Here is a 27,104-nt window from a genome sequence, read left to right as displayed (position 1 = left end):
TATAAAATATATTTATTATTTAGTACTATCATAGAATTAATTAATGAAAATAAATATATAAAATAAAATTAAAAATTACTTTTATGATCAGAATATAAAAAATATACATATATTATAAGATAATTTTACATATATTTTGACTAAATATACATATATTTTATCTGTAAGTATATAAGATAATCAGTTTTGAACTAATATTTATTGAATATTAAAATCATAAAAGTAGTTTTATTTTTTATCAATTACTTTTTCTTTAAATATTTTTTGTCATGACGCTACGTAATAAATATTTATGTTAGAATACTTCTTTTGAATTTTCCCTAAAAGTGCCAAATAGAGCCAACGAGGCAATGATTTTTTTTTTTTAAACAAATGAGGCAATGGTTTTTTAATTATGTTTAACTTTCTTTAATTTGCGCAAACATGAAATGACGGATATTTTTAAATTTCAATTATCAACCAATCTTCTCCGTCCTTCCCTGCTGTGCCTCTCCGTCTTTCTACTTTTTTTCCTTATTTCCTTATTATTCATTAATAGCAATAATAATTATGCAACATTAATCCTCAAACTCAAATTGATTAATTTCTGCGTCTCTTTGTTCGATCATTCACCCAAAACCCAAACATAGCCAAACAGAAAAGAATCGAAACACAGGGAAGACAAGGCAAAGGCAAGCTCATTTCGTTCATTGCTCATATATTTCTCTGATATATCAGCTATACAAATGCAAAGCAACTCTGTTTTTCCAGGTTAGTCATATATCTTGCTCTATATATATTAGATTTTGTTTTTTTCATTTTGACTTGTAATTATTTTTATTCCCAATATTAAAAAAAAAAAAAGAGCCAAATTATTTTTATTCCCAATATGAAACTCTCTGATAACATAAATAAATATGACAGTGATTTACGCCTATTTCTGCAGAGGGAAAAAGGAAAGAATGAGATAGAATAAAAATAAATAAATTTTTTTGTGCTTTTTTTTCGTTTGATTTGATGGAAGCAAAATTGAAGACAAAATGAATGAATTTTTATTTTTTATTAAATTAAATATTTTAGTTTCGATTTTATTTTTAATTTTTTTATTATTTTTCATCTTGGTATTAAAAAAATACACTTGTAACTTTTTTTTTTCATTTTTTGTAATCTAAAACACAGTATGTATGATTTTTTAGCAAGAAGAGAGATTTTAGTTGTAAATTAAAACATAAACACGAACCATACGTTAGCGACCGACAACTTCATTAATTTACTACATGTTTTTATCTCAGCAAAACAAACAAAGCATACATACACATCTTCTATTTCTATTTTTTTTTTGGTCTTTTTTTCAATTTACTTACTTTGCTACACGCGAGTACTTGATTTTAAAAAAGAAAAAAAGAAAAAATATTACTTGATTTTTAAAGCGTAATTTAAAAAATAGAGTTACCACATATTTATTATATTATAATTAAAAATTGAAAATATATATATATATATATATTTGGTAATCTTACAAATCCATTTTGTGAAATTGAAAAAGAAAAAAAATTTCATTGTTCGTATGTTAGACAATAATAAAAACGATTAATATTTCATAAATTATCGTGAAATATTTTATGTGATATTTAAAATTTTTTGTTAAATAATATTTAAATTTAAAATTTTTTTAATATAATATTTAAATTATAAATTTATTAATTAAAATAATATTTATTTTTAACATAATTAATATCAAATAATGAATCATTGACAAATAATTTTTTAAGGATCAGTTTAAAATTTTATAATTTAAATATTATTTTTAAAATTTTTAAAATTTAAATACAATATTAAAAATTTTATTATAATTTAAAAATCATTCATTATATTAATCCCAACAAAAATAAACTTAATTAGATTTAGATTAAAACTAAAATATAGCATGTAAGATGCTTTATTTCATTCATTACTATAACTAGAATGATGTATTTATTTTCGCGACGGGTTGCTTTAAAAAACTATAAATTAAATAATATTATATATAATAGAAGTAATAAAATAAAAATAATTATTCTAAACAATAAATTTATAAAAAATTTGTATATTTTTCGTTCTCAACATTTTCATAAAAGGGTTTATATTTTACAATATGTTGAAAATCATAGATTTGATTTTATAATTTATAATTTTGAAAAATAATACAATTATAATGCTCACAACAGAGTATTAAAAGCAAACACAAAGCAAATTTTTTAATTTAAATGAGCAACGTTTTTAAAATCTTGAATATATTCTCTTTGTTATGCATGTACTCAGATATGTTAATATAAATAGAATTAGATTTTGTTAACAATTGATAGTTCTGTGTTATCATTTCGAATTAATTAAATTAGAAATAAATATTGTATTAATTAATAAATTTATAATTATAAATTATATTATAAATTTTTTAAATTTAAATATTATATTAAATATTTTATTATAATTTGATTCATTTATAGTATTTAACTAAAAAATAAAAAAGTAAAAAGGAGTGATAGAAAAGTACGAATGTTTCAATTTGCAAAATGGTCTAATTTTTATTTGATTCATTTTTTTAAACGTACATTATCAAAAAATTTTATTCAATTTTTATATGATAAAAAGTAATTAATACTGATTAAAGAAAAAAAAGTTTTATAAAAATAGTTCTACGTAAAATATAAAATAAACTTTTAAAACATCAAAAGCTTCACCTTTTTCCTTCTCTTCGTATAAAAATAAAGTACTAAATATAAATTTTCTAATTTTTTAATATAGTTAACTCTAAGTATCAATATGTGAAAAAAGAAAATAAAATTTCAAACATAAAACATCCAATTTCTTTATATCTAATTTTCTTTTACCTTCTTTTATTTTTCTTTGTTTTTTGCTTTCATAAAGAAAACCAACATAAAAATTTCTGTTTTCATTTTTTTTTTATAAATTCCTTTTTCATCTGCGTTGGCTTTTGTTGAAAAGGGAAAGTAGATAAAAAAAATAAAAGAAAAAATGAAAAAAAAAATGAGTAGGGAGGCTCCCTTCCCAACTCAAATTTAATACCTACACAAGGAATAATATTTAAATTTATAACTTTACATGGGACAATTAATTAAATTTGTTTTCCTTTAACACAAGCGACAAGCAAAAGTATAAAATAAATTGAATAAATTTAGAATAAAAGAGAAAAGCTATAGTTAATAAGTAAAATGAAAAAAATAAACCATGTTTAATTGTTTTTTATTTGCATTAAAAGTTTTATTGAAAAAATTAAAATTGAAAAAGTTGTTTTTTTATATTCACATAAATTATTATTTAATATTTGTGATAAATCATTTAATTTGAAGTATTTATAAATAATAATTAATGATAATATATATTTATATATATATATATAAATACGTATAAAGGGTTTTTAAGAATCTTGAGGGCGACAAGGCTCCAGCCGGCTGGGCTTACGGCCCGCCACTGATTAGCCGACTGCACCTTAATTTTTGCCCGGTGATCATTTTGATCTCTTTCATTATTCTTTTAATTTCATGTTCATATATTTTATTTTATAATATGATCATGTATTTTAAAGTTTTGATGAACGTTTTCTTTTTCATCTGTCGCTATCTCTTTTCACATAGCATTTTAAATTTTATAGGTTAAATATTTATTTGACTTTTAATTAGATTATTTATGTGATTTTTAGTACTTAAAAAATAAAAATTCGGAATTAAACACTACAACAAGCAATTTGCATATTTTGTTCATTCCCTTAACCAAAAGATGACGCGTTCCAAAAGGCTAATGGTAACGTGTCAGTTATAATTAAGCCTTAATTGTTAAATGTTTAAAAGATGTCACATCATTTTGTATATTTATCTTTGAAATTAAAAAATAAAAACAAATCTTAAAAGGAGAGATTTGAAGAATCACTGACAACCATAAAAGCAAGGGAGGAAAGCTCAACTTGGAACGTAGGAGAGAAGGAAGGATTTGGCCCACCCCCCTTCCCCTCCAATCAGTCTCTCCCTCCCCTTTTTTTTTCCGTCACTTTTTTATTTTTTATTCTTTAAAATTTTTTAATTCTACATGTTGTTTTAAAAAATTCCCTTATATATTTTTTTAAATTTATATACTTTCTAAATATTCAAAAAACATTTTTGGAATTTTTTGAATTCAAAAAATTCTGCAAAAATTTTTGAGCTTTTTTTTATTTTTTACTTTTTAAAATTTAAAAATAAATAAATTTCTCCCCAATTTTCTGTTCACTTTTTGGTTGACAAGGTATATCATTTGATGTGATGTTTACCTGTAACATGACTTGACATTCATCTTACAACTTGCTGTTTATCATTGATTTTTTGGGTGGCACCAGCATTTTGAATTATAAATTAGTAAATGGAGTGATTTTTTTTTTTTTTCCTGATAGAACACAAATTTAATCATATTGCAAGTTTTTCTTCTGAATATTAAAATGACAAAAGTGATAGATATTTCATATTTAACTACAAATTTAGAATCCATTTGGCTTTGCCAACAAAGACTCGATGCGGCGCGATTAGACCTTCAATCACGCGACACATGCTACCTGGCAAGCCAGGACAATACAGTAGAAATTAGGAACAGTAAAGTAGGTGTATAATTGATTGAGTTTGAAAATTTTAATTTGAATTTAATTTTAAATTTTGAGATTTGAAAATTGATTTAAATTTGAATAAATTTTATTTTTTTAGTTTAAGATTAATTTGAGATAAAAGTCGAATGATTCGAGTTTATTTGATTAATACATAAAAATAAATTTAATTATTATATTTGATATAAATTTAATTATTTGTATTCAAGTTTAAATTTAAATTTAAGATATTTTATCAATTAAAATATATTAAAATATAAAAATTTGATTAGAGTCACGAGTAATTCGAGTTGAATGTAAGAATACTTGAATTCAGTTCGATCGATAAGTCAAGTTATTTAAACTAGAGCTCGATTCGATAATAATCGAACCAAATTTAAATTTTATTCGAATTAAACTCGAGTAACGTTCAAATACTAATATATCATTACACTCTTATGGTAAACTCATCCATAATCGACGAGTTTTGATTCGATTCGACTGATTAAAGTTAAAATTTTTTTTAATCAAATTTCGAATCGGAGCGAATAATAATAAAAAAATTTTCGAAGTCAAATTGAAGTGGGGTTTTAGGTAAACTCGCTTTAACTCGATTCGATATATATTTATAAAAAATTATTTTTAATTATTTATTTAATTTTATATTATATTTTTTATATTTATTTAATTTTATATTTATATTAAAAAATAATATTTTATTAATTTCGGATCAAATTAAATTGAGTATAATTTTATATAATATCAAATCAAACCGAATCAAATTAAATTTAAAACTAATAAAAAATTATTTCGGCTCAGATCTATTGCCATCTTTAATAGAAACCATTCTCATCGTGCTGCAGAGGATTGAACCTTCATGTCCCCGTTGAAAATTCTCCCCTACAGTTGCCCTTCCCCTCTTGTTTTAATCTTTTCTTTGTTTTTTTTTTTTTCCTTGAAACTAAACAAAACATTTTTTTTTCATTTTGTTAATTTTTTTATTTTAAAAATTTTAATTGGACGATCATTTTGAGATGGACAATGCTATCTATATACACGAGTATTTTGTAATGACATTTTTAATAAAAGAATAAAACAACCCTTTTTATTAGTCTAAAAAAGTTGATGTTTGGTGTATGTACGTGTGCGTATATAACCTTTCTCTTTTAAGAATTGAAAGTAGTACAAGGATTATATTGTGTTGCATATTTAAATGTTAAGGTGGAATCTGCTCTCCACATATGAAGCCAACCCACAAACCACATCCCCTTTCATGTGTGTGAGAAAAACAGGAATTTGGTTGTCTTTAGCTCAGTGCATTGAAAATTTCGTTTACTTGTCAGGTAATATGGAGAATTCTGTCGAAGAAACACTTGAAAACGATCCAACTAGCAAATCTGCTTTGCTTAAGGTAAGTTGGCCAAATGATTTATTTCAATACAAAATCCTGTCTTTAATTAACGTCTTTGTTCATAATGATGTGATTAAGACAACAGTGAATGTAACAACTACTTACAGTGTTTCTATGCTCAAAATTCCATCCTGTGTCTTCTTTTTTTTTCTTTTGTATTGGAAAGTTATGTATCAATTAGGGGGTAGATTTAGAAAAAAATTTTATGTGAAATTTGTAAAGTTTTTTATAAAAAATAATTTTATAAAAATTTTTAAAAAAATTCAAAATGATAAATTGATAGAATTCAATGAAAAAATTTATAATATATAAAACAATTATTAAAAATCCTCTTTATAATTTAAATTTAATCAATACTTATTTAATGATAAAAATTTTATCCAAGTTTTTACTAAAAATGCTTATTTTAAAAATATATCAAAATATGTTAATTTTTTTTTTTAAATTTTACATACTTGATCTTTCTAATAAGATATTTCAATTTATCATTTTAATTTTCAATTTTAATTTTAAGTTAATTATTTTTAATAAAAATTTTATTAATTTCACTTAAAAATTTTCATCTAAAATTTTTCTGTTCTTATTTATAGATAAAATACTCTTTTTCCAAAATCCCATAATTTCTTTGCAAAAAAAGCCGTTACATATTCATCTTTGTTCTTTCATAGTGGAAGGAATCTCAAAGATGTTGGATTGTAGCAATAAAGAAAAGCAATGTCATGTTCTTTATACTTTCTATGTGAACTATTTTTTTTTTTTGTCAGTAAAGCTACGAATTATGATTATTCTTTCAAGGGTAATCTGATTTTAAAGAGATGAATTCGGCCAGGATGAAGCTCAATCTTGAAGTAAGGGTAAAATTGAATTTTAAGTCTAATTTAACTCAAGTTAATAGTTTGAAAAATAGATATTCCATTCCAAATTTTTTTAATTAATAAGACATTAAGGTCCTTTTGTCAATTAATTTTGTTAAAAAAATTTATTAAAAGATCATTTTACCCCTAAAAAATCAATATTCTCAAATATTCACATAATAAATAATAATTTTTTTAAAATATATTAATAATATATAAAAAATATTTTTAAATGCAATATATAAAAACAAAATTCACAATTATAAATAACATTTTTTTCAACAAAATATTTTATCTTATTATATGTTACATGTTCTTATTATAACATTTCTTATATTATAATTTTGAATTTTATTTTTATATTTTGGACCTAAAAATCTTTTTATATATTATTAATATATTATATATATTTTAAGAAAAAAATTATTATTATAAATAATTATTTTATATGAGTATTTGTTTATTATACGTTACATGTTCTTACAAATGCAATATATAAAAACAAAATTCACAATTATAAATAAAATTTTTTTCAACTAAATATTTGTTTCTTATTATATGTTACATGTTCTTATTATAACTTTTTTTCTTATTATATAATAAGAACATGTAACATATAATAAGAAAAAAATATTTAGTTGAAAAAAATGTTATTTATAATTTTGAATTTTGTTTTTATATATTGCACCTAAAAGATTTTTTTATATATTATTAATATATTATATATATTTTAAGAAAAAATATTATTATAAATAATTATTTTATGTGAGTATTTGCTTATTATATATTATTTGTTCTTATTATAATATTTTTTTTTTGTTATAATTGTGAATTTTATTTTTATATATTGCATGTAAAAATCTTTTTTTATGCATTATTAATATATTTTATATATTTTTAAAAAATTTAATATTATAAATAATTATTTTATATGAATATTTAAAAATATTAATTTTTTAGAAACAAAATAATTTTTTAATGAGCTTTTTAACGGAATTAACCTTGTGCCATTTATTGAAAAGTTTTGAGACGAAATATCTAATTTTTTAAATTAATGAACCTGTGTTGAATTATGCTTAAAACTCAAGAACCTAATGTATTTTACTTTAAAAGTAATCATAAACTTTCCAAAGTCCTATATAGGCTTTCCAGAATTTCTGTAAAAGATGTTGTTTGAGCAAAATCTGAACTCAAGTAGGCAAGTGCAAAACCAAGGAGATGACAAGACAAAGATCGGAAGTGACTCCAATGTTTGTGTTTCGATAACGTCTGTGTTTGGACGTTCCAATCAAAAGATTGAAAGGGGAGAGAAAAAGATAAGTGAGTATATTGAGAATGAGAGAATTGGGACAGAAGGGTAATTCATACTTGAGGGATGACGTGACCAACTCTCAATGACTCGACTTGAGGTGGTAGGTGAATTGTTAGCTTGGTCTGGAGATATAGGTGAAATATCAGGTGTCTTGCCATGCTATCAGGTCGGTTTGGTCATATGACTAAACTATTCTTGAGGTTTTAAGATATCTTGAGGTTGGTAAAAGACTATTTTGTCAGCTGACGTGGCAAAATAAGAATGGTTGATTGCTTTGTTTGGCAACAACCAGGGACCAAAGATCAGTTTAACCACATTTCTTTTCAATAGTGTCTGAAGCCTTGAAAGTTCTTATTGCTTTCTAGGATGATTATCTCTGCTGATAGATTCTTGACTGTAGCGAAAAAAAAAAAACATATGCTTACTAAAAGACATTTTTGTGGATATATTGATCAGTCCTCATTCTTTGGTTTGGCTTACTGAATCTAAAATGCATCTGCACATCAAAATGATCTTTTCCAAATTGTCATGATGCAAGACTTTTCTTTAGTGATTTTCCCCCTCAGACCGATATCAGCATACAGTTGCTGCTAAAGACCTCTAACCGCTCTTATTGCACCAGTTCTAATGCAACGTTGTTGTAGTTAGTCTCATTCTATCACCGGTTTCAGTTCTTTAAATACATCGTTTTCTTAGAATGTTCTGCCAAATGCAATCAAATAACGCACATTTAAGAAATAAAATGTTTTGTAAGAGAACATACCTTAGATATATTGTCCATTTGGACTCCATTTTTTTATCCAGAGAATCCTCTGAGTCCATTCATAACTAATCTTGTAGAAAACATTGTCTATAGATATCAAAAACTTTGCAAGGAACAGAATTTTCATATACTTTGCAGATTTCCCATGCACTGTTAATGAAGAACATACCTTTCTCGCGTGGTTTCCACATTGTATTGATAAATGTAGCTAATTTCATGGAATCTCAGTGGTTCTTGTTGACTATTATTTCTGTCATAAACTATGATATGGTTCCATAGAGAAGCTGCTTGTTAAACCAGCAGAATGTATTAAGTCCATTGCCTACAAAATACTGGATAAAAATTCTTGCCTTATCCCTTGATTTTAAAGCCAAATCTCCTTTGTTACTTTATGTTTCTTCAAGATGCTGTAGCTGACTCACATTGTAGGATGGCAACTATAAGTTCTCGATATTTTTTTCGAAAATTTCTTCGTGGAGCTTTTCTGTTACTATATCCTTTCTAAGCAGGTTACTTCCAGTTGTTTTGATAAATAATGCAACATTTGGGTGTTTGCAGTGAAATAGAAGTTATATGTTAAAACAAAACTTGTAAAATACATGTTTCTTGGTTTTGAGTTGATGAATTCAACGTAGTTGTTTACTCTTTGACAAATAAACTGACGATGTCTGAGTTCATTTTCAAATATTATCGTGTCATCCTGGTTGAGATAAACAGATATGATTATACTATTAGGTTGCAGGCAATGAATAAAGAATGGGGCATGGATGAATAATGTCTATTAGGTGATTCGCACAGTTTTTTCCGGAAAATTTCATATTATTGTTTCATGCTTCCTTTTAAACTTACCAACCTTATTCTGCAAATTAATAGGTTGATCCAGGGAAACCTGCTTACCTCACGTGGCAACGGCAATTGAACAGCATCGGAAAACCCCCTGCCGCTTTTGGCCTTAGTTTCAAAGACATAATTTTTTTGGTACGTCTGTAGCTGCCTAAGATTATATGCTTTTCTCCAGGTAAAATTACATACCAAATGTCGTATGCGGATAGCTAGCCTTTCAACATAAGATTTTAAAGCTGATAAGCAGATGGTTGCCTTTGGAATGAAAAAAGAATCAAAGATTTTGAAAATGAGGATATCAATTATTTCGGCCGTTTAATAAATTGTACACTTGAATAGAGAATTTAAGAAAAAAGAACAATTTCCTCTTCTTCAAGGACTAGCCACCTGACAAAAGCATGTATTTCATCTACTATGACATATGGAAAAGTCAAGATCTTTTTTTCATAGATTATCTCCGGAAACCTGAAGACTTGCTAGTCACTCAATAATTAGTATTACAAAGTATCAATTACAATAAAAACAATGAAATGGAGTAATAGTTAAAAAGATTTATGTAACGAACTGTAGAAAGGAAAAATTGGAGAGATATTAGCGAGGTTATTATGAGATGAAAACTCTTGGTGAACCGTAACTTGGGAATGTTGTAGAGAAAAAAAAAAAAAAGACAAAAAGATTGAAGCAGAAGGATAAGCCTTTTGTTTTGGTAATGTACATTCTACTTGGTTGCCCTTTAGTTTTCAATAAAGAAGATATTTGATTTTTCATTCAAAATCTATCTTCTCTTGATGTTTTAGATGCTAATAAGAATATCTCATCTGACTATTTGAGTTTTTTGGAAAGGCACCTCTAGGTTTTCGGCTGTGGCGTTACACGAAAGAAGAAGAAGCAGCAGGAAGAGTAATATATTTTACCTTTTAATGTCTATATCTGACTTCATTTTTCTGTACATCCTGATCTTTCAAATGTTGGTCATTTTATAATTTTTATGCTAATCAGAACAAAATTCCTTTTATTTTCAGACATCAATATTTGATATTTTCAGAAAGCACATTGTTACATGTGATCACGGCGTTCCTTTAGGTGGTATAGGGTAAGTTTTCACTTCTACAATTGATAAGTAAGCCTATGAATATGTCATTTGATAAGTTCCTTCAGATATTGCTCAAGAAAACCAGATTGAATACCTTAGCTCTTGCAGAACGAGTTTCTAACTTCTACTCCTAACTTTCAAGTGTTCCAAAGGAGGCGGGGGGGAATAGCTATTAATTAAAAACATAAACATCAATATAAGCATGTAACAGATTGAAGTACAAATGGAAAACAATAAACAATATATAATAGTAGATAGAATATTGGTTCTGAAATTAACAAATCAATTTAGTCTCATCTGTGTTATGGCAATTTTATTATGTTTCTTTGTGGAATGTAATGAATTTTTTATATCAAATATTTTCAGATAAATTGTACCACCCGATAGATAACGAAATTTTCTCTTTGTTTTTGGTTTAAGAGAAAAACATAAACAAAATGAAATAGCAAATGGATTTCTGTTGACTTCAAATTCTATGATTTTAAAATTGTGAGCAACTAGGACAGACTGAACAGCACCCATATCATTTTAACCTTGAAACCCAGACTCCCGAGTGCAATGTCTGGCTTGGCATGTAAAGGAGCAGGACTCCGTTTAGCAAGCACAATGAGGACGCATGTTTTCCAGTTTTTGGAACCCTACATTTGGTTTTACCTGGTGAAAAAGTAAATTGATTCATGACAAGGCATAAAACTTCTGAGCTGTGATTAGAATGCTTGTTGTTTATAGTATAATGCAAGTACTCCGGAAATGTTTTCAATGATTTCCTTGTCACAACCAAAAAAAATGGCAAATCTACTGTAAAAGGAATTCTCATATAATAATTTCTTTAAAGTCTATTTGTGCTGCTGATGCAATGCATGTAAATGCTAATCAGCATATCTTTAAGCTGTCAAAGTCCAATGATCAAATAGAATATTAGAAGAAGAATGACACTGTTAAATCTGTGTTTCATCCTCCAGTTTCTTGACAGGCACCTGGTGTAATAATATATTTGTTCAGTTTGACTAATAATATAAGAAATTCTGGTCTAAAGGAAGATTGGAGTGGAAGCACAATTCAATTATGATGCTTGGCGACGTTGATTTACTTTTTCTATGAACCTTCATTTAATCCATAATTCTGCTTATTTAACCTTTCTAGTTAATAAAATAAAGAGCTTGAGAATGGTTGTAGTGTTGTTTTGTTCTGAGTAGAGGGTTGTTATTAGTGGTTTCAGACTAGAAGAAGGAAAGTTGAGGAAAGAAGAATTAAAAGAAACTATATATCCTTAAAGCGTCTTGCAATCGTCTCCCTGCACCCTTTTCCTTTTCAACCTCATATCATCTAAATTCAGCTTCTGTTCACGATTCTTTTTCTTTTCTTTTTTTTTTTTTGTTACCTTCAAATTCTCCAAATATCTCTTACATTTTAAGCATGAACTTTAGGGCTGGAAGCATTGGAAGGGGTTACAGAGGTGAGTTTCAACGCTTTAAACTGTTTCCAAAAGTATGTGAAGAGGGTCCAATCCTGGCAAATCAGTTCTCTGTAAGTTTTCTTTTCACAGTTTAAAGCCATAGCTGGTTTAACGCTAGATCCAGTATACCTGCTTGATACGAATCTGATAACTAAGTTTTCAACATCGAAGACATCAATTTAGTTTAATGTCACTTGTTAATCAGTACAATAGGGATAAATTTCACTATCCAAGAAATAAAGGAAAGGTCTGGACGATTTCCTCCTAAGTCTTGTGCTTGGAATTGCACTACAAACTTCTAAGTTGATTTCATTTAGTTGCTTTAAGTTGGTATGTGATTAAGCAGGTGCCTATCCTTTTGAATGCATACCTAAAACATCTCCTCTATAATTTAAGATATTGTAAGTGCTTGTTGTCGATTTTAGTAAGAAAGAAATCTGTCTGGATAGAGGAGAAAGAAATCTGTCTGGATAGAGGTTATATTTCATTAGAGAGATTTGAACCGTTACGTATTTTTCTAGAATGATTAACATATTTACATTTGATATCTCCTTTGATTTAATTCAAAACTTTTGTACTTCTCTTTCTCATCAAGGCTTTTGTATCACGTTCAAATGGACAAAAATATTCAACTGTATTATGTGCAAGAAGTCCAGAGGTTCCCAAGTAAGCCATCTATAGTTGACAACTTTAATTCTTTTAATATTTTGAAATTATTGTGGCAATAATGAGTTTTAAAAAAAAAACTATTTGCAGGGAAAGTACAGGTTTGGGGATTGAATCTTGGGATTGGAATTTGAAAGGGGACAAGTGTACATACCATGCTTTGTTTCCAAGGTCATGGACCATTTATGAAGGTATAACTTCGGACACTGTGGACCTTTCTATTTTGTATACCAGTTGTGCACAATCTTATAAGGTTTTTTGCAAAGCAGGTCAACCTGATCCGGAGCTTAGAATCAGTTGTCGTCAAATTTCACCTTTTATTCCCCACAACTACAAAGAGAGCAGTTTGCCTGTATCAGTGTTTACATTCACGGTAGGACTTAGGAAATGCTGGCTTGGGGACTTCATGTGTATCACTACCTTTTCATCTATAGATTGATTGTTGGCGTTATCTAATTGCTTTATGCCTACTTCAGCTCTCTAATACTGGAAGAACCTCTGCCGATATCACCTTGCTTTTTACATGGGCTGTAAGTTGAAATCTTACTTTCAATTGTTATGTTCATCTTTTATTTTTATTTAATAAACATTTTTAAAGCATATTTCTCTATAATTATTAATTGTATCTGACTTTCAGAATTCGCTGGGTGGGATCTCTGGATTTTCTGGTGGTCACTTCAACTCAAAGATGAAGTAAGATTGTAGTCAATGATCTTTAATCTAAATACATTCAGATTAATTTATCCTAATCTAATTGTATTTCAGTCCTCAATTGAACCAAATAATTTATTCCATTTACAATGTTCTACTGCCACCAGGACGGAAGATGGAGTTTGTGGAGTACTTTTACACCACAAGTAAGTTCTTTCATTGCTTAGAGAAATTTGTAATAGATTCTTGTTTTCATTGGATATCAAGTCCTTCATATTAATATGGTTAAATACTCAGACCTCACATCACTAATAGGAAGTATATCTTTCACAGAACAGCCAATGGACAACCTCCACTTACTTTTGCCATTGCAGCAAAAGAAACTAGTGAAGTCCATGTCTCAGAGTGCCCTTGCTTCTTCGTATCTGGCTGTTCCAGTGGAATCAGTGCCAAAGATATGTGGCATGAAATAAAAAAGGTTGTTGATATTACCTTTTTTCTTTTGGTATATTTAGCCAAAAGCTATTCTTATTGTTCCTCTAGATGTTTTATCTAGTTTTTTTTTTTTTTTTTAAGGTTTTACTTTTCAGGTAAATTAATCTAGTATGTTTTTCCTCTATTTGCAAGTTATGCTTTCATTGTTACAGTTGCACACATAAACCTTATGATTTTTTCATAATCATAGTAATTTTTTTTTCACTTTATTGAATTTCTAGAAATAGAATTTCGCCTTGATGTGGTGAGGTAAGTTATATCACCTGGAAAACCAGAGAAAAATTATTTATCATATGTGAAGATCCTTCTAAATTTTGATACCTTTAATTCATTGTTACAGCATGGATCGTTTGACAACCTTGGTTTTGAAGAATGTTCACGTTCAGAACCAGGATCATCCATTGGAGCAGCTGTAGCAGCCTCCTTGACTGTTCCTTCTGGTTCTGACCGTAGAGTTATATTCTCACTTGCATGGGACTGTCCAGAAGTGAGATTTGGTGACAAGACATACTACAAGTTAGCTGCGTTGGTTCTTTGAAACTTTATAAAGCTAACTTCTGAAAGTTATACATCTGAGAACTAATCAAATATCTCTAATAACAGGCGCTATACAAAATATTATGGCACTTTAGGTGAAGCAGCTGCAAATATTGCACATGATGCTATTTTTGGTAATGTTTAACATGACCTAGCATAATAAAAAGTTTATAGAGACAAAGTCCAATTTACCACGCTACTTAACGTGATGATCACATTTGCTACCCATCTTTGAACGGATGCACTTTTACCACTATGCATTTTAATTTAGTTAAAATTTTCAAAATTTAACAGTAAAAGAATAATCTCGTGAGTAAATAAAGGATTATGTAGAAGTTTGATTCTCTTACAATAGTGCAGATCTGATTCTCTTATATTAGTGTAGCTTGATTTCCTTTTTTATTTTGGGAATATTTCTCATTTATTTGTCTGATTTAGTCAACTATTCTAATTGTTGAGTTTTTAGAGATTTGTTTATATTTTAGAATAAAATAATTCTCCTTTTTTTTTTTATTTTCTATTTCATGTAAGTTGTTTCCTAATAAGAAATTTCATTGTTCTTATTTATTTAGATGTATTCCTTCATTATAGATTGAATAACAAGAAATAAGGACAATTGTTTTTTAAGTTTTCTACAAGGTATTAGAGCAAGTTGGCCTGAACCATTAGGCTGTAGCCATAAGAGTTTCTGTTATGGCTAGCAGGAGTGAGAACTCTTCTTCTGCAAAGTTATGACATGAGGAAAGTCATAAAGAGGTGATACTCCAACAAACCCTTAAAAACAAGTGTGCAACTTTTAAAACTAGTTTACTAGCACAAAAAGGTAATGTTCTAAACGTCTTAAGTGTTCAACGGGGAAATACACAATCTTGGATTGTTGATTCAAGAGCATCAAATCACATGATTGGAGATGCATCCTTATTCAACACATATAAACCTTGCTATGATAGTTCTACTGTAAAAATTCCTGATGGCTCTCTCTCAAAAGTGGCAAGAATAAGTTCTATTATAGTTTCAAAAGACATAACACTCGACTCTTTCCTCCATGTCCCTAATTTAAGCTGTAACCTACTTTCTATCAGTAAGCTTACGAAGGATAGTTGTTGTGTCACTAAATTTTTTTTCCAACTTGTGTGAATTTCAGGAATTGGGTTCAGGGAGGATTATTGGCTGTGCTAGGATGTGTACAGGGCTCTACCTTCTTCAAGATGATGCACTTGAGAGACCCCAAAACTCTTGTACAGCCTTAGCCTCTAGTACTAGTAAGGATGATCTTATCATGTTATGTCTTTATAAATTAGGACATCCAAATATTTCATAGTTAAAAAGGTTATTTTTCTCATTAATCAATAACATCTCTAAAGATTTTTAGTGTGAAATTTATCAACTTTCCAAACACGCTCAAAATAACCCTAGCCTTTCTTGTAAATCATCTTAGCCTTTTTTAATGATTTACAATGACATTTGGGGACCGTCAAGAGTTAACAATATCATAGGTTTTAGGTGATTTATTACATTCATAGATGATCATACTCGACTCACTTGGGTAGTTCTTATGAAAAAAAAAATTCAAGGTTAGCCAAATTTTTCAAAACTTCAATATTATAGTACAAATCCAATTCCAAGCCACAATCCAAGTCCTAAAAACTGACAATGGAAAGGAATATTTCAACTCTATTCTCGACCCATACCTTACCAATCATGGCATTATCCATCAAAGCTCTTGCGTTGACACTCCACAATAAAATGAGGTTGCCGAATATAAAAATAGACATTTGATAGAAGTGACCAGATCTCTCCTCTCCTATTAACTTCCAATTTGCCTAAATATTTTTAGGAAGAAGCTGTCCTCACTGCAACTTATTTGATTAACCAAATGCCTTCTCAAGTTCTTGGCTTTAAAACATCTTGTCAAACTCTCCTTGCTTCTTACCCATAAACTTAATTGATCTTTTCCATTCCCATCAAACTCTTTGGTTGCATTGTCTTTGTTCATTTAGCTAACAAAATCACAATAAGCTTGATCTTAAATGCATCTTCCTTGATTATTCCCCAAACCAAAATGGCTATGGCTCACTCATCACAAAAAAATTCTATAGCTCTATGGATGTCACTTTCTTTGAGAATCTCCCATACTACAGTAAGAATGATATTCATGGGGAGAATACTACTTAAGAATATCAATTCTTAGCTGTTGACTCGACAATTTCCCAACCAACCCTTTCAAAACTAGATTCCCAACCTAATTCTCAACCAGCCCTGTCAAAACTAGAATCTCAACTAGCCCTTTCAAAACCAAATTCTCAACCTACCTAACCTATCAGCTATGCAAATTCCGAAACCCAACCTATTCTGCAACTCTTGACTCTTTAAACTCTAAGGTAATGCAAGAAAAAACAAAAGAATTTATAGTCTACTCAATGATGCAAAAACCACAAGAAAAAGTGGACAACTGTACACAGCCTAGTACTAGAAATCAACATGATCTGAGTCTCCAAGAATCTGAAACTAACACATATAATGTCTCTATTGAATCTAAAATTGAACTTTGTGAGCTTGCTGGTGACCATGACATTCCTATTGTATTAAGAAAAGGTGTGAGATCATGCACCCAGTACCCTATCTGCAAGTACATCTCATATGACAGGTTAAATCCAAACTTTCGAGCCTTTACCACTAACCTTAATAATGTGTAAATTTCAAAAAATATTCAGGAAGCCCTTAGTAAACCAGATTGAAAGGTAGCAATTCTTGAATAAATTAAGGCACTAGAGAAAAATTGAACATGAAAAATTTTAGATTTGCCCAAAGAGAAAAAGCTGGTTGGATGTAAGTGGATCTTCACAATAAAGCACAATGTAGATGGAAGTATAAATAGGTTCAAAATTAGACTTGTTGCAAAAGGGTTCACTCAATCATATGGGATAGATTATGAGAAAACATTTGCTCCCACAGCCAAACTCAATTCAATTATAGTTCGATTATCATTAGCAACCAATTAGGATTGGCCTCTTCACCAACTTGATACCAAGAATGCATTCTTAAATGGTGACTTGGAGGAGGATGTCTATATGAAAATTTTCTTTGGTTTCGAAAGGCAAGACAATATAGGCAAGGTGTGCAAACTCTGAAAATCTTTGCATGAACTTAAACAGTTTCCTTGGGCTTGGTTTGAATGATTGACCAAGACAATGAAGATGCATGGATTCTTTTGAAGTCAATCTGACTATACTATGTTTGCGAAGTTCACTAATGAAGGAAAAAAAGTTATTCTTATTGTTTATGTGGATGATACCATAATCACTAGAGACAACAAAGAAGGAATAGATGATTTGAAGAAACTCCTTACAAAGGAGTTTGAAATAAAGGACTTGGGGTTACTTAAATATTTCCTTGGGATGGTAATGGCTCAGCCTAAAAATGGAATATCAATGTCTCAGCGTAAGTACCTACTTGATCTACTCAAAGAAACCAGCATGATCGGATGCAAACCTGCCAATACACCTATAGACTCAACTAATAAAATTGGAAGCAAAAATGGAAGCTTTCTCACAGACAAAGGGCGATACCAAAGACTAGTTGGGAAGTTAATTTACCTTTTTCACATAAGACCTGATATCGGGTTTGTAGTAGGGATGGTGAGTAGATACATGAATAATCCAACCAAGAAGCATCTCAAAGTTGTTCATCGCATCCTGCAGTACCTAAAGAAGAGTTTTGGTGAAGGTCTTTATTTTAAGAAGTCAATGGATAGAACAGTCAAGATGTACACATATGCTAACTGGGCTGGATCAATAACAAATAAAAAATCCATTACTGCATATTGCACTTATGTTTGAGGTAATTTGGTCACTTGGAGAAGTAAAAAGCAAGCTATTGTAGCTAGAAGCAATGTTGAGGCTGAGTTTAGGGTAATGTCCCATGGTATTTGTGAAGGAATTTGGCTAATGAGGTTACTTGGAGAATTAAAAGTTCAGATTGTGACATCTATGACACTATTTTGTAACAATAAGGCTATTATAAGTGTTGCCAAAAATTCTATTTATCATGATAGGACCAAGCACTTAGAGCTAAATCAACATTTCATAAAGGAAAAGATAGAAAATGGGTCGATCAAACTAGCCTGTATCCCTACAAGTTCACGAATTGCAAATAAAGCATTTTTGATGGATTGAAATCCAAGCTGAGCATAATTAACATTTATGACACAGCGGGGGAGTGTAGAAATCTAATTCTCTTATATTAGTGCAGATTTGGTTCTCCTACATTAGTGTAGTTTGATTTTCTAATTTATATTGCGAATATTTTTCATTTACTTTTCTGATTTAGTCAATTATTCTGATTATCAAGTTTTTAGGGACTTGTTTTTATTTTAGACTAGAATAATTCTCCTTCCTTTTATTTATTTATTTATTTTTGTTTTTTGTTTCATGTAAATTGTTTTCTAATAAGTAACTTCACTATTCCTATTTATTTAGATGTACTCCTTCACTGTAGATTAAATAAGAAGAAATAAAGACAATTGTTCTTTAAATTTTCTACGGAATATTTTAGAGAATATTTTAACTTTGACCATTTTTTAATCAAATTAGAAACTATATTGGTAAAATTGCATCCGTTGAACACTGGATGGTAAATAAATTTATCCATCATTCTAAGTAGAGTGATAAATTTGGATCTTATCTCAAATTTATAGTTATTATTTCAAATTGTAGTAGCTAGTTGTGAGAAAAACTATGCAGTGTCTCATTAATGTGATTGGAGATTTTCAGTTAGGAAACTTATATAAGATATCTATAAAGAACTTGTTTCGATCTTTGATCTTTTACCGAGATACAAATTAACCTTGCAAATTTTCTGAAACACATTATTAATGTAGTAGGTATAATGCTTTCCTCACTATTAAGAGTCGGAAACTCTTCCCTTGACATGGTTTGTAGTTATCGGTATTCTATGAAGGTACCATGTTTGCTTGACTTATCATCATCTCTATGGTGGTAAATTTGTTTAATTTGGTACCAGATGGTGTATGCAGTCCGCATGACAGACTTATACTTCTATTTTAAGAACAGCAACAGTAACATACAACAACTATGGAAATAGTTTTGTTTAGAACGTCATTGGGGGAAATAACAAAAATGCTTACTTGTTCAATGTTTGTGTTCTGGTATTTTTTAACTTAGAGCATTCCACCTGGGAATCCCAGATAGAGTCATGGCAAAGACCAATTCTTGAAGACAAAAGGCTTCCTGACTGGTTAGATTAAATGAATTTTCTGCTCAGTAAATATGTGATCTTTCATCTTGTTCAACAATTTTAAAAGCAAGAAAAAATTCCCAGGTACCCTATCACTCTCTTCAATGAGCTCTACTACCTTAATGCAGGGGGGACAATATGGACAGGTATTTATGGAGATTAATAAATATATTTCCTTGAATTGCAGTTTAACCCAATTATTGAAGGTTAACTTTTACTTTCTACAGATGGATCACCTCCAATGCGAAGTTTAGTATCCCTGGGAGAGAGAAAGTTTTCTCTTGACAAGTCTAGATCACATTTGGATAATGCAATTGACACTGAAAATCAAGATGATATAGCTATTGAAATCCTAGAAAGGATGACATCTACACTTGAGAAGGCACATAAACCTCTAACATCAAATGCTGCTTTTGGAACCCGTTTGCTCCAGGATGGAGAAGAAAACATTGGCCAGTTCCTCTATCTTGAAGGGAGTGAGTACCTCATGTGGAACACTTATGATGTTCATTTCTACTCATCTTTTGCACTACTCATGCTATTCCCAAAGCTTGAACTGAGCATCCAGAGAGACTTTGCAGTAGCAGTTATGATGCATGATCCAAGCAAGGTGGAAATTATGTGTGATGGAAAGTGGGTTCCAAGAAAGGTTCTTGGTGCAGTTCCACATGATATTGGGCTTAATGACCCTTGGTTTGAAGTAAATGCTTACAATCTATTTAATACAGATAATTGGAAAGACTTGAATTCCAAGTTTGTTCTCCAGATACATAGGGATATTGTTGCTACTGGAGACAAAAGTTTTGCACAGGCTGTTTGGCCTTCAGTTTATACTGCAATGGCTTTTATGGATCAATTTGATAGTGATGGAGATGGGATGATTGAGAATCAAGGGTTCCCTGATCAAACGTACGATGCATGGCCTGTTACTGGTGTGAGTGCTTACAGTGGGGGGCTCTGGGTGGCAGCCCTCCAAGCTACTTCATCTATTGCTTGTCAAGTCGGTGATAATGCATCTGCTGCCTACTTTCATATGAAGTATCAAAAGGCAAAATCTATATATGGCACATTGTGGAATGGATCCTACTTCAACTATGACAACACAGCGAGTCGTTCCAGCAGGTGTATTCTAGCTGATCATTTGGCTGGACAATGGTGAGCATTCAAATTTACTCTCCCCCACCCCACCCCCCAACTTGCGTTAAAATGCTGCATATAAGGAAAACAATTTTGACATATTAGTGAGTGTATTGTACATTTATGTTAGTACAATTTTTTATATTTATGTTTATGGTTTCACTCGTACCTCTAGCACTGGTCCAAGTGCCGTTAGACAAATACCAGTACTTAATGTTTTTAATACCTCTATGTTTACATGAAATTGTTGCATTCTCTAAAAACTCATATTTCTGTTTCTGTGATCTGAATCTATTAAAAGGTCTTTTATAGTAGTTGTTTCTTTCCTTTCCCTGGATCTGATCCATACCTTTTTCACTGGTTAATTTATGTTTAATATTAATATTTATGGATTGAAAATTAGTTATTAATAGCTCATTCATATATGCACTTCTATGGTTGCTTTCATAACTTATATCACATCCGAAAAAGATTTTACTTTTCCACTACTTCATGTAGATGGTTTGAGGTTAAACCTTGGCTATGTCCTTGAAAGCCTGTGTGCCCATGCTTCCTTTTACATGGAAATGATAAAAAGAATAGATCCAGAAGTAGCACAGCTTTACTGTAATAGGTTATCTTCTGTGTCCAATTCACCATTAGTTGAATTAAAATCTTCCTTTTATGTTCAGAAAAATTATAAAAGTTGTATACTCCTATTACCCTAGTTGCCTCTAGTAAAGTAAAGCGGTGCAAGAGGATTCATTTATCTGATCCCATCTAGCTGGTTGAGGGGTTGAACTAGTTTAAGTGTACTTTTATCAGTCCTTCCATTACTACCTGGTTATTTAATCCATCGCGAGCAATTTAAATGTGGAAATCCTAGTCAGACATGTCTCTTCCTTAAGCTGGAATGTCTTTATTGAATGACATTATGCATTATGTGAAATGAAATAAATCTGTCTTATTCAGAAGCATTTGTGTTTCTTTTCATGTGCTTATACGCCCAAACTTTAAAGGATGCAGTTTTTCAATCCCAGAAGACTGTCTGGTACAATAAAGTTTTCATGAAAAAGAAGTTTTGAATTTTTTTCTTGCCTCAATTAGTTTCCTTGCGAAGTTGCACTTCCTTTCAAATTTGATACTAATTTGGATCTCTTGCTCCTAATGATGCTACAAGTACAATAATCACATTGCCCTTTGAACTATAAGCACCATCATGCTCCTATTTTATATAAGGATTCTTTATCTCTTTTGCCATGCAAATGTTAACAGAAACTAACTTGGGTGATGATGTTATAGGTACGCTGGAGCAAGTGGTCTCATGCCAATTGCAGATGATGACAAAGTGAGAAGTGCACTTGAAAAAATTTATGATTTCAATGTGTTAAAGGTGAAAGGAGGTATGCGTGGTGCGGTAAATGGGATGCGTCCGGATGGAACAGTTGATAATTCAGGCATACAATCAAGGGAAATTTGGGCTGGAGTTACATATGCTCTTGCCGCTACCATGATTCAAGAGGGGATGATGGAAACGGCGTTCAAAACAGCAGCTGGTGCCTATGAAGCTGCCTGGTCAGAGCAGGGTCTCGGGTGAGTTGGTTTCCATTCTTAGTTATGAGTTTCGTAAATCAATTATGTGAGGTAGAGGCACTTTGATTAGCTTCTGGAAAATAGCAAGTCCCTTTATTCCTATGAAGCACCATGGTATCATGAAGACATATCAGATGAGGATGTGTGCGTGTGTGTGTGATATCGGGGCCTTAGTTCTGATACTAGAAAATTTGGAACTTTGATTAAATTTAGTTAATTATCTCTGTTGTGTTTTGTTTAACAGATACTCTTTTCAGACTCCAGAAGGGTGGAATACGGATGACGAATTCAGATCCCTCTGTTACATGAGGCCTTTAGCAATATGGGCAATGCAATGGGCATTGACAAAGCCAAAACTCTTCACAGAGGAGATGAAACATCCATATGAAGGGATTGATGAGTCTTTATACCATAAGCAGCATCTAGGATTTTCAAAAGTGGCTCACCTCTTAAAGCTGCCTAATAAGGAGGAAACTTCTAAAACCTTCCTACAGTCTCTTATTCACTTCATTTGCAGAAGACTTCCAATTTGATTTCTTTTATATGAATAATTCTCTCTCCATAGGGAGTGGTATAGTTATAGTTTCACTTCATATACGATTCATACTCCTAATTTTCCTTCTTTATTTCTAAGACATTTTGGGACCCTTTGGTGGGGAATATAGCAATCCTGCAAAAGAATGATCTTTTTTTTTTTTTAATTATTATTCAAGTGAAGATTTGAGCATATATTTTAAGCAAGGATCACTTACCACGCGACCCAAATGTTTGGATGCGAAAATGAAGTATTCTTAGTAAGGCTATTGCCATTTCACCTATAAATTTTTTTATTATAATTTTGTAATTATTTAATTACAATAAAAATATATATAGATCCATAACTTATAAAATATGAGTTTCATATAAAATTTCAATAAATTCTACATAATATTAAAGTATGATTAGTTAATTATATCATAATAATTGTAAAAATATATACTCTCGTTTATAAAGTAAATATAAATTAATTTGATTGAGTATATTTGGTTCTTAGTAATTTGATTATTAATAAGTGAAATGCATGTGATGTTTACGAATTTAGATGATATTTTGATTTTTTTAATTTTATTTTGTCATTATGTGTGGATATTTTAGACTTTTCATAAAAGATATTTGACATTTTAGGAAGATGGTTGAGAAAGAAGACGAGAAGTAGAGCTATAAGTGTTGAGTCTCATAGACTCTTTGGATCAACAAAATGTTTAAGCTCATTAAAAATAAAAATCCTCATAATTTTGAGCTGAACTTTAATAAGAAAATATGTTTCGGATCAGAAAGAAAGTTAAAGAAAAACTTAATATGCCTTGCATATTTATCATAATTAGATCATATATTAACCAATTTAAGATTCAAGTTTCCATTAAATGATTCAACCGTCAAATCATTTGAATCAATTTTGAATTGATAAAAATATTATTATAAATAATTTTAATTGAATAAACTAAAAAAATTATATTATAAGAATTAAAAACATTCCTTTATCATTTAAAAAATTACAAAGCAAACCAACTTTATAAAACATTTTTTTAATGTTTAGTATTTTGAAATGTTTTTTATTATTTATTTTAACCTCTTTTAAAAAAAATATTTTTTGGCTGAAAAAAAAATGAAAGAACTAATAATTAGTAACCAAAAATTAAGTATAATTTTAAAATCGTTTTTTTAAAAAATATTTAATTGATCAGGATCAATAAAAACTTTGATTAATTACGGGTTTTTCTAACATAACTTTAAGATGATTGAATATATTTGGTTCTTAGTAATTTGATTATTTGTAAGTATAATGAATAAGAGGTTCAAGGATTTGGATAATATTTTGATTTGATTTGATTTTGTTTTATTTTATCATCACGTGTGAATAATTGAGAAGACTAAAAGTAAAACTATTTAAGGGTTGGTTCTTATAGGTTTTTTGGATTAGCAAAATGTTTAAGCTCATTAAACATTAAAATCCTCATCATTTTGAGTCGAACTTGGGTAAGAAATTGAGTTTCAGATTAAAAGAGAAAGTAAGAAAATTAAATATGCTTTGCATATTTACTATAATTGGATCACATATTTACCTATTTAAGGTTTCAGATTTTGGATTAAATGGTTTAATTATCAAATCATTCTAATCAATGTTGGATTGATAAAAATATTATTAAAAATACATTTTTTTATTAGTAAATATTTTTTTAATTGTATAAATTAAAAAAAAGTTATAAGAATTAATAATAGTCATTTTTCATTAAAAAAATTACCAAAAAAAAAAAAAACTAACTTTATAAAGCTTTTTCTTTAATTTTAGTTTTTTAATTGTTTTTATTTTTTAACCCCTTTTAAGAAAAATATTTTTTGGGTGAAAAAGAATGAAAGAATTAAAATTAGTATACCAAAATTAAATATAAATTTATAATATTTTCAAAAATAATTTTAATTAATCCAGATCAATAAAAACCTTGATGGGTTTTAGGCTCTTTAATATAATTTTATTGTGATTGAGTACATTTGATTCATAGTAATTTGATTATTTATAAGTATAATGAATATGGGGCTTAAGAATTTGGATGATATTTTGATGTTATTTTATTTTATCATCATTTACGGATATTTTTTATTTCTTTTTCATGAAAGATATTTGATTTTTTAAGAAGATGATTGGAGAGAAGATGAGAAATAGAGCTATTTGAGAATTGATTTTATAGACTTGTCCGGTAATTAAAAGGATTTTAAAGACAGGTTAAGTTTATGGGTTTGTCAATATAATCAAAATTTGTCGATTTTATAATAAAGTTATAAAATATTATGATATTTTATAAAAATAATAAAATTTAAAATATATATTTATATAAATTGATAGAACAAGTTAACAAATAAAATATAAAATATAAAATATAATTTTATTTATTTTTTAATTTAATAAATAATGATCATATTTGATGCGTAAAATTATTGATAGGATATGATAATAATTATTTTATATCATGTTTGATTTATATATAAAAAGAGGGATAGAGATTGTAAGTAAGATTAATATCCTCTTAATATAAGATTATTTAATCATTTTCAAGTAAAAATGATTATTTTTAATCAATGAGATTAAACTTACGTATCTAATTATATCCTTAAAAATTATTTTAATAATTTAAATTATATAAAATTTGAGAAAAGATAATTTTAATAAATAAATAAATTATTCTATCTTAATTCTTACATATATTAAACACAAAATATGATAATATTATTTAATTTAATTTTTTTTATAATATTATTTTATCATATCTTATCATAATTTTATGTACCAAATATAATCAAAAAAATTATATATTACATATTTTATACTTAATTTTATCTATTTTTATAACAACATTGAAATAAAAATTTAAACATAATTATATCATATCTTATTTTAATAAATAGTATTTTATTATTTCTATCTTATTAAGTGACATAAAATTAGAACAATTATTGCTCCTTTCATTGGGCTTGGGGCCCTATCTAAGGTCCAAAAGAAACCCATTACTTTAATTGCGTTACCTCTAGTGAAGCCCAATTACTTTCCTTTATTCCTTTGCTCCGTTTTTGGGCTTCGGTAATTTTTGAACTAAAAACTTACCACAGTCTATCGTGGTAATTCTATGAAAACAAAGTAACTTGCTTCAAAGGCAGCAACAGAAAAAGTTTATAACTTGCTTTCTGCTAGATTTTAATTAGGGACGCGAATCAAACCCGTATCGGAGAGTTTCGGTTCGATCCGATTTTATAGGGTTAAATTTTTTTTTTGAATTTCGAGTTTAAGGTTGAATCGGATATAATTAAGAAGCAGTCGGAGTCGAGTCGAATTCGGGTATGCCTAAAACCCGATCCGACATTATATAAAAAATTATTTTTTAATTAATTATTTAATTATATATATTTATATAATTATATTTTTAAATATTTATATTTAAAAAATAATATTTTATATTTTAAAAAATAATATTTTATTAATTTCGAATCGGATCGTGTATAATTTACGTAGCATCGAATCGAGTCGAATTCGTATATAAAAAATCAAGTTCGGATTTAATAAATCATAAAATCAGATCGGGTTCGAGACGAGCAAAATTCATCCCGAACCCGACCCGATGCTATCCTGATTTTAATAGCTTTTCCTTAATATGATGTATAAGTGTTTCTAAATATATTTTTTGATTCTGTATCGAAAAGCAAAATTTTTAAAAATAATTTAATAAAATTTAGACAAAATTTTGTAAACAATACAAGAAAAAAAAGTTTTCATTGGTATTTTATCAAACATTTCCTACGCACGCTTAGCCAGCATATAAGTATAAACAATGCACTATCTATACAGCCTAAAAACAAGAAGAACAGCAAAAAAGTTGGATTAAAAGCAAAACTTAGTAGATCTTTTGATAATTGCAAATTTTTCTTTCTTCACTTGGTATTCTT

General features: G+C 28.8%; 1 protein-coding gene across 3 annotated transcripts; it reads left to right on the top strand.

Annotated features, from left to right (window-relative positions):
* Nucleotides 1-471: 471 nt before the first annotated feature.
* LOC111276772 (uncharacterized) lies at nt 472-23,447 on the top strand. Of its 3 annotated transcripts, XM_089763559.1 has the most exons (21): nt 472-750; nt 5,929-5,996; nt 9,661-9,710; nt 9,799-9,903; nt 10,612-10,668; nt 10,791-10,861; nt 12,289-12,388; nt 12,913-12,983; nt 13,074-13,174; nt 13,253-13,356; nt 13,460-13,513; nt 13,621-13,676; nt 13,802-13,840; nt 13,968-14,112; nt 14,470-14,645; nt 14,733-14,800; nt 19,850-19,922; nt 20,007-20,068; nt 20,150-21,077; nt 22,341-22,631; nt 22,876-23,447. In XM_089763559.1, the coding sequence occupies exons 12-21, from the start codon at nt 13,672-13,674 to the stop codon at nt 23,162-23,164; spliced, it is 2,076 nt and encodes a 691-aa protein (XP_089619685.1). In that variant the 5' UTR covers nt 472-750; nt 5,929-5,996; nt 9,661-9,710; nt 9,799-9,903; nt 10,612-10,668; nt 10,791-10,861; nt 12,289-12,388; nt 12,913-12,983; nt 13,074-13,174; nt 13,253-13,356; nt 13,460-13,513; nt 13,621-13,671; the 3' UTR covers nt 23,165-23,447. The 3 variants fall into 3 exon arrangements, with proteins under 3 accessions (XP_089619685.1, XP_089619684.1, XP_089619683.1); XM_089763558.1 differs by lacking the exon at nt 9,661-9,710; XM_089763557.1 differs by lacking the exon at nt 9,661-9,710 and having other exon boundaries at nt 14,470-14,654.
* The last annotated feature ends 3,657 nt before the right edge of the window (nt 23,448-27,104 follow it).

Source organism: Durio zibethinus, chromosome 7 (genome assembly GCF_047325235.1).
Source record: "Durio zibethinus cultivar Kanyao isolate XHJ-2024 chromosome 7, ASM4732523v1, whole genome shotgun sequence".
Lineage (NCBI taxonomy): Eukaryota > Viridiplantae > Streptophyta > Magnoliopsida > Malvales > Malvaceae > Durio > Durio zibethinus.
The sequence above is the reverse complement of the archived record's forward strand: the minus strand, read 5'-3'. Positions and strand labels throughout refer to the sequence as shown.

Excerpts from the sequence above, each read along its gene's own strand:
- LOC111276772 (XM_089763557.1), top strand. The coding sequence starts at position 726 with ATGCAAAGCAACTCTGTTTTTCCAG. Across the intron at positions 751-5,928 it reads AAGCAACTCTGTTTTTCCAG|GTAATATGGAGAATTCTGTC; the intron begins GTTAGTCATATA and ends TTTACTTGTCAG. Across the intron at positions 13,175-13,252 it reads GTCATGGACCATTTATGAAG|GTCAACCTGATCCGGAGCTT; the intron begins GTATAACTTCGG and ends TTTGCAAAGCAG.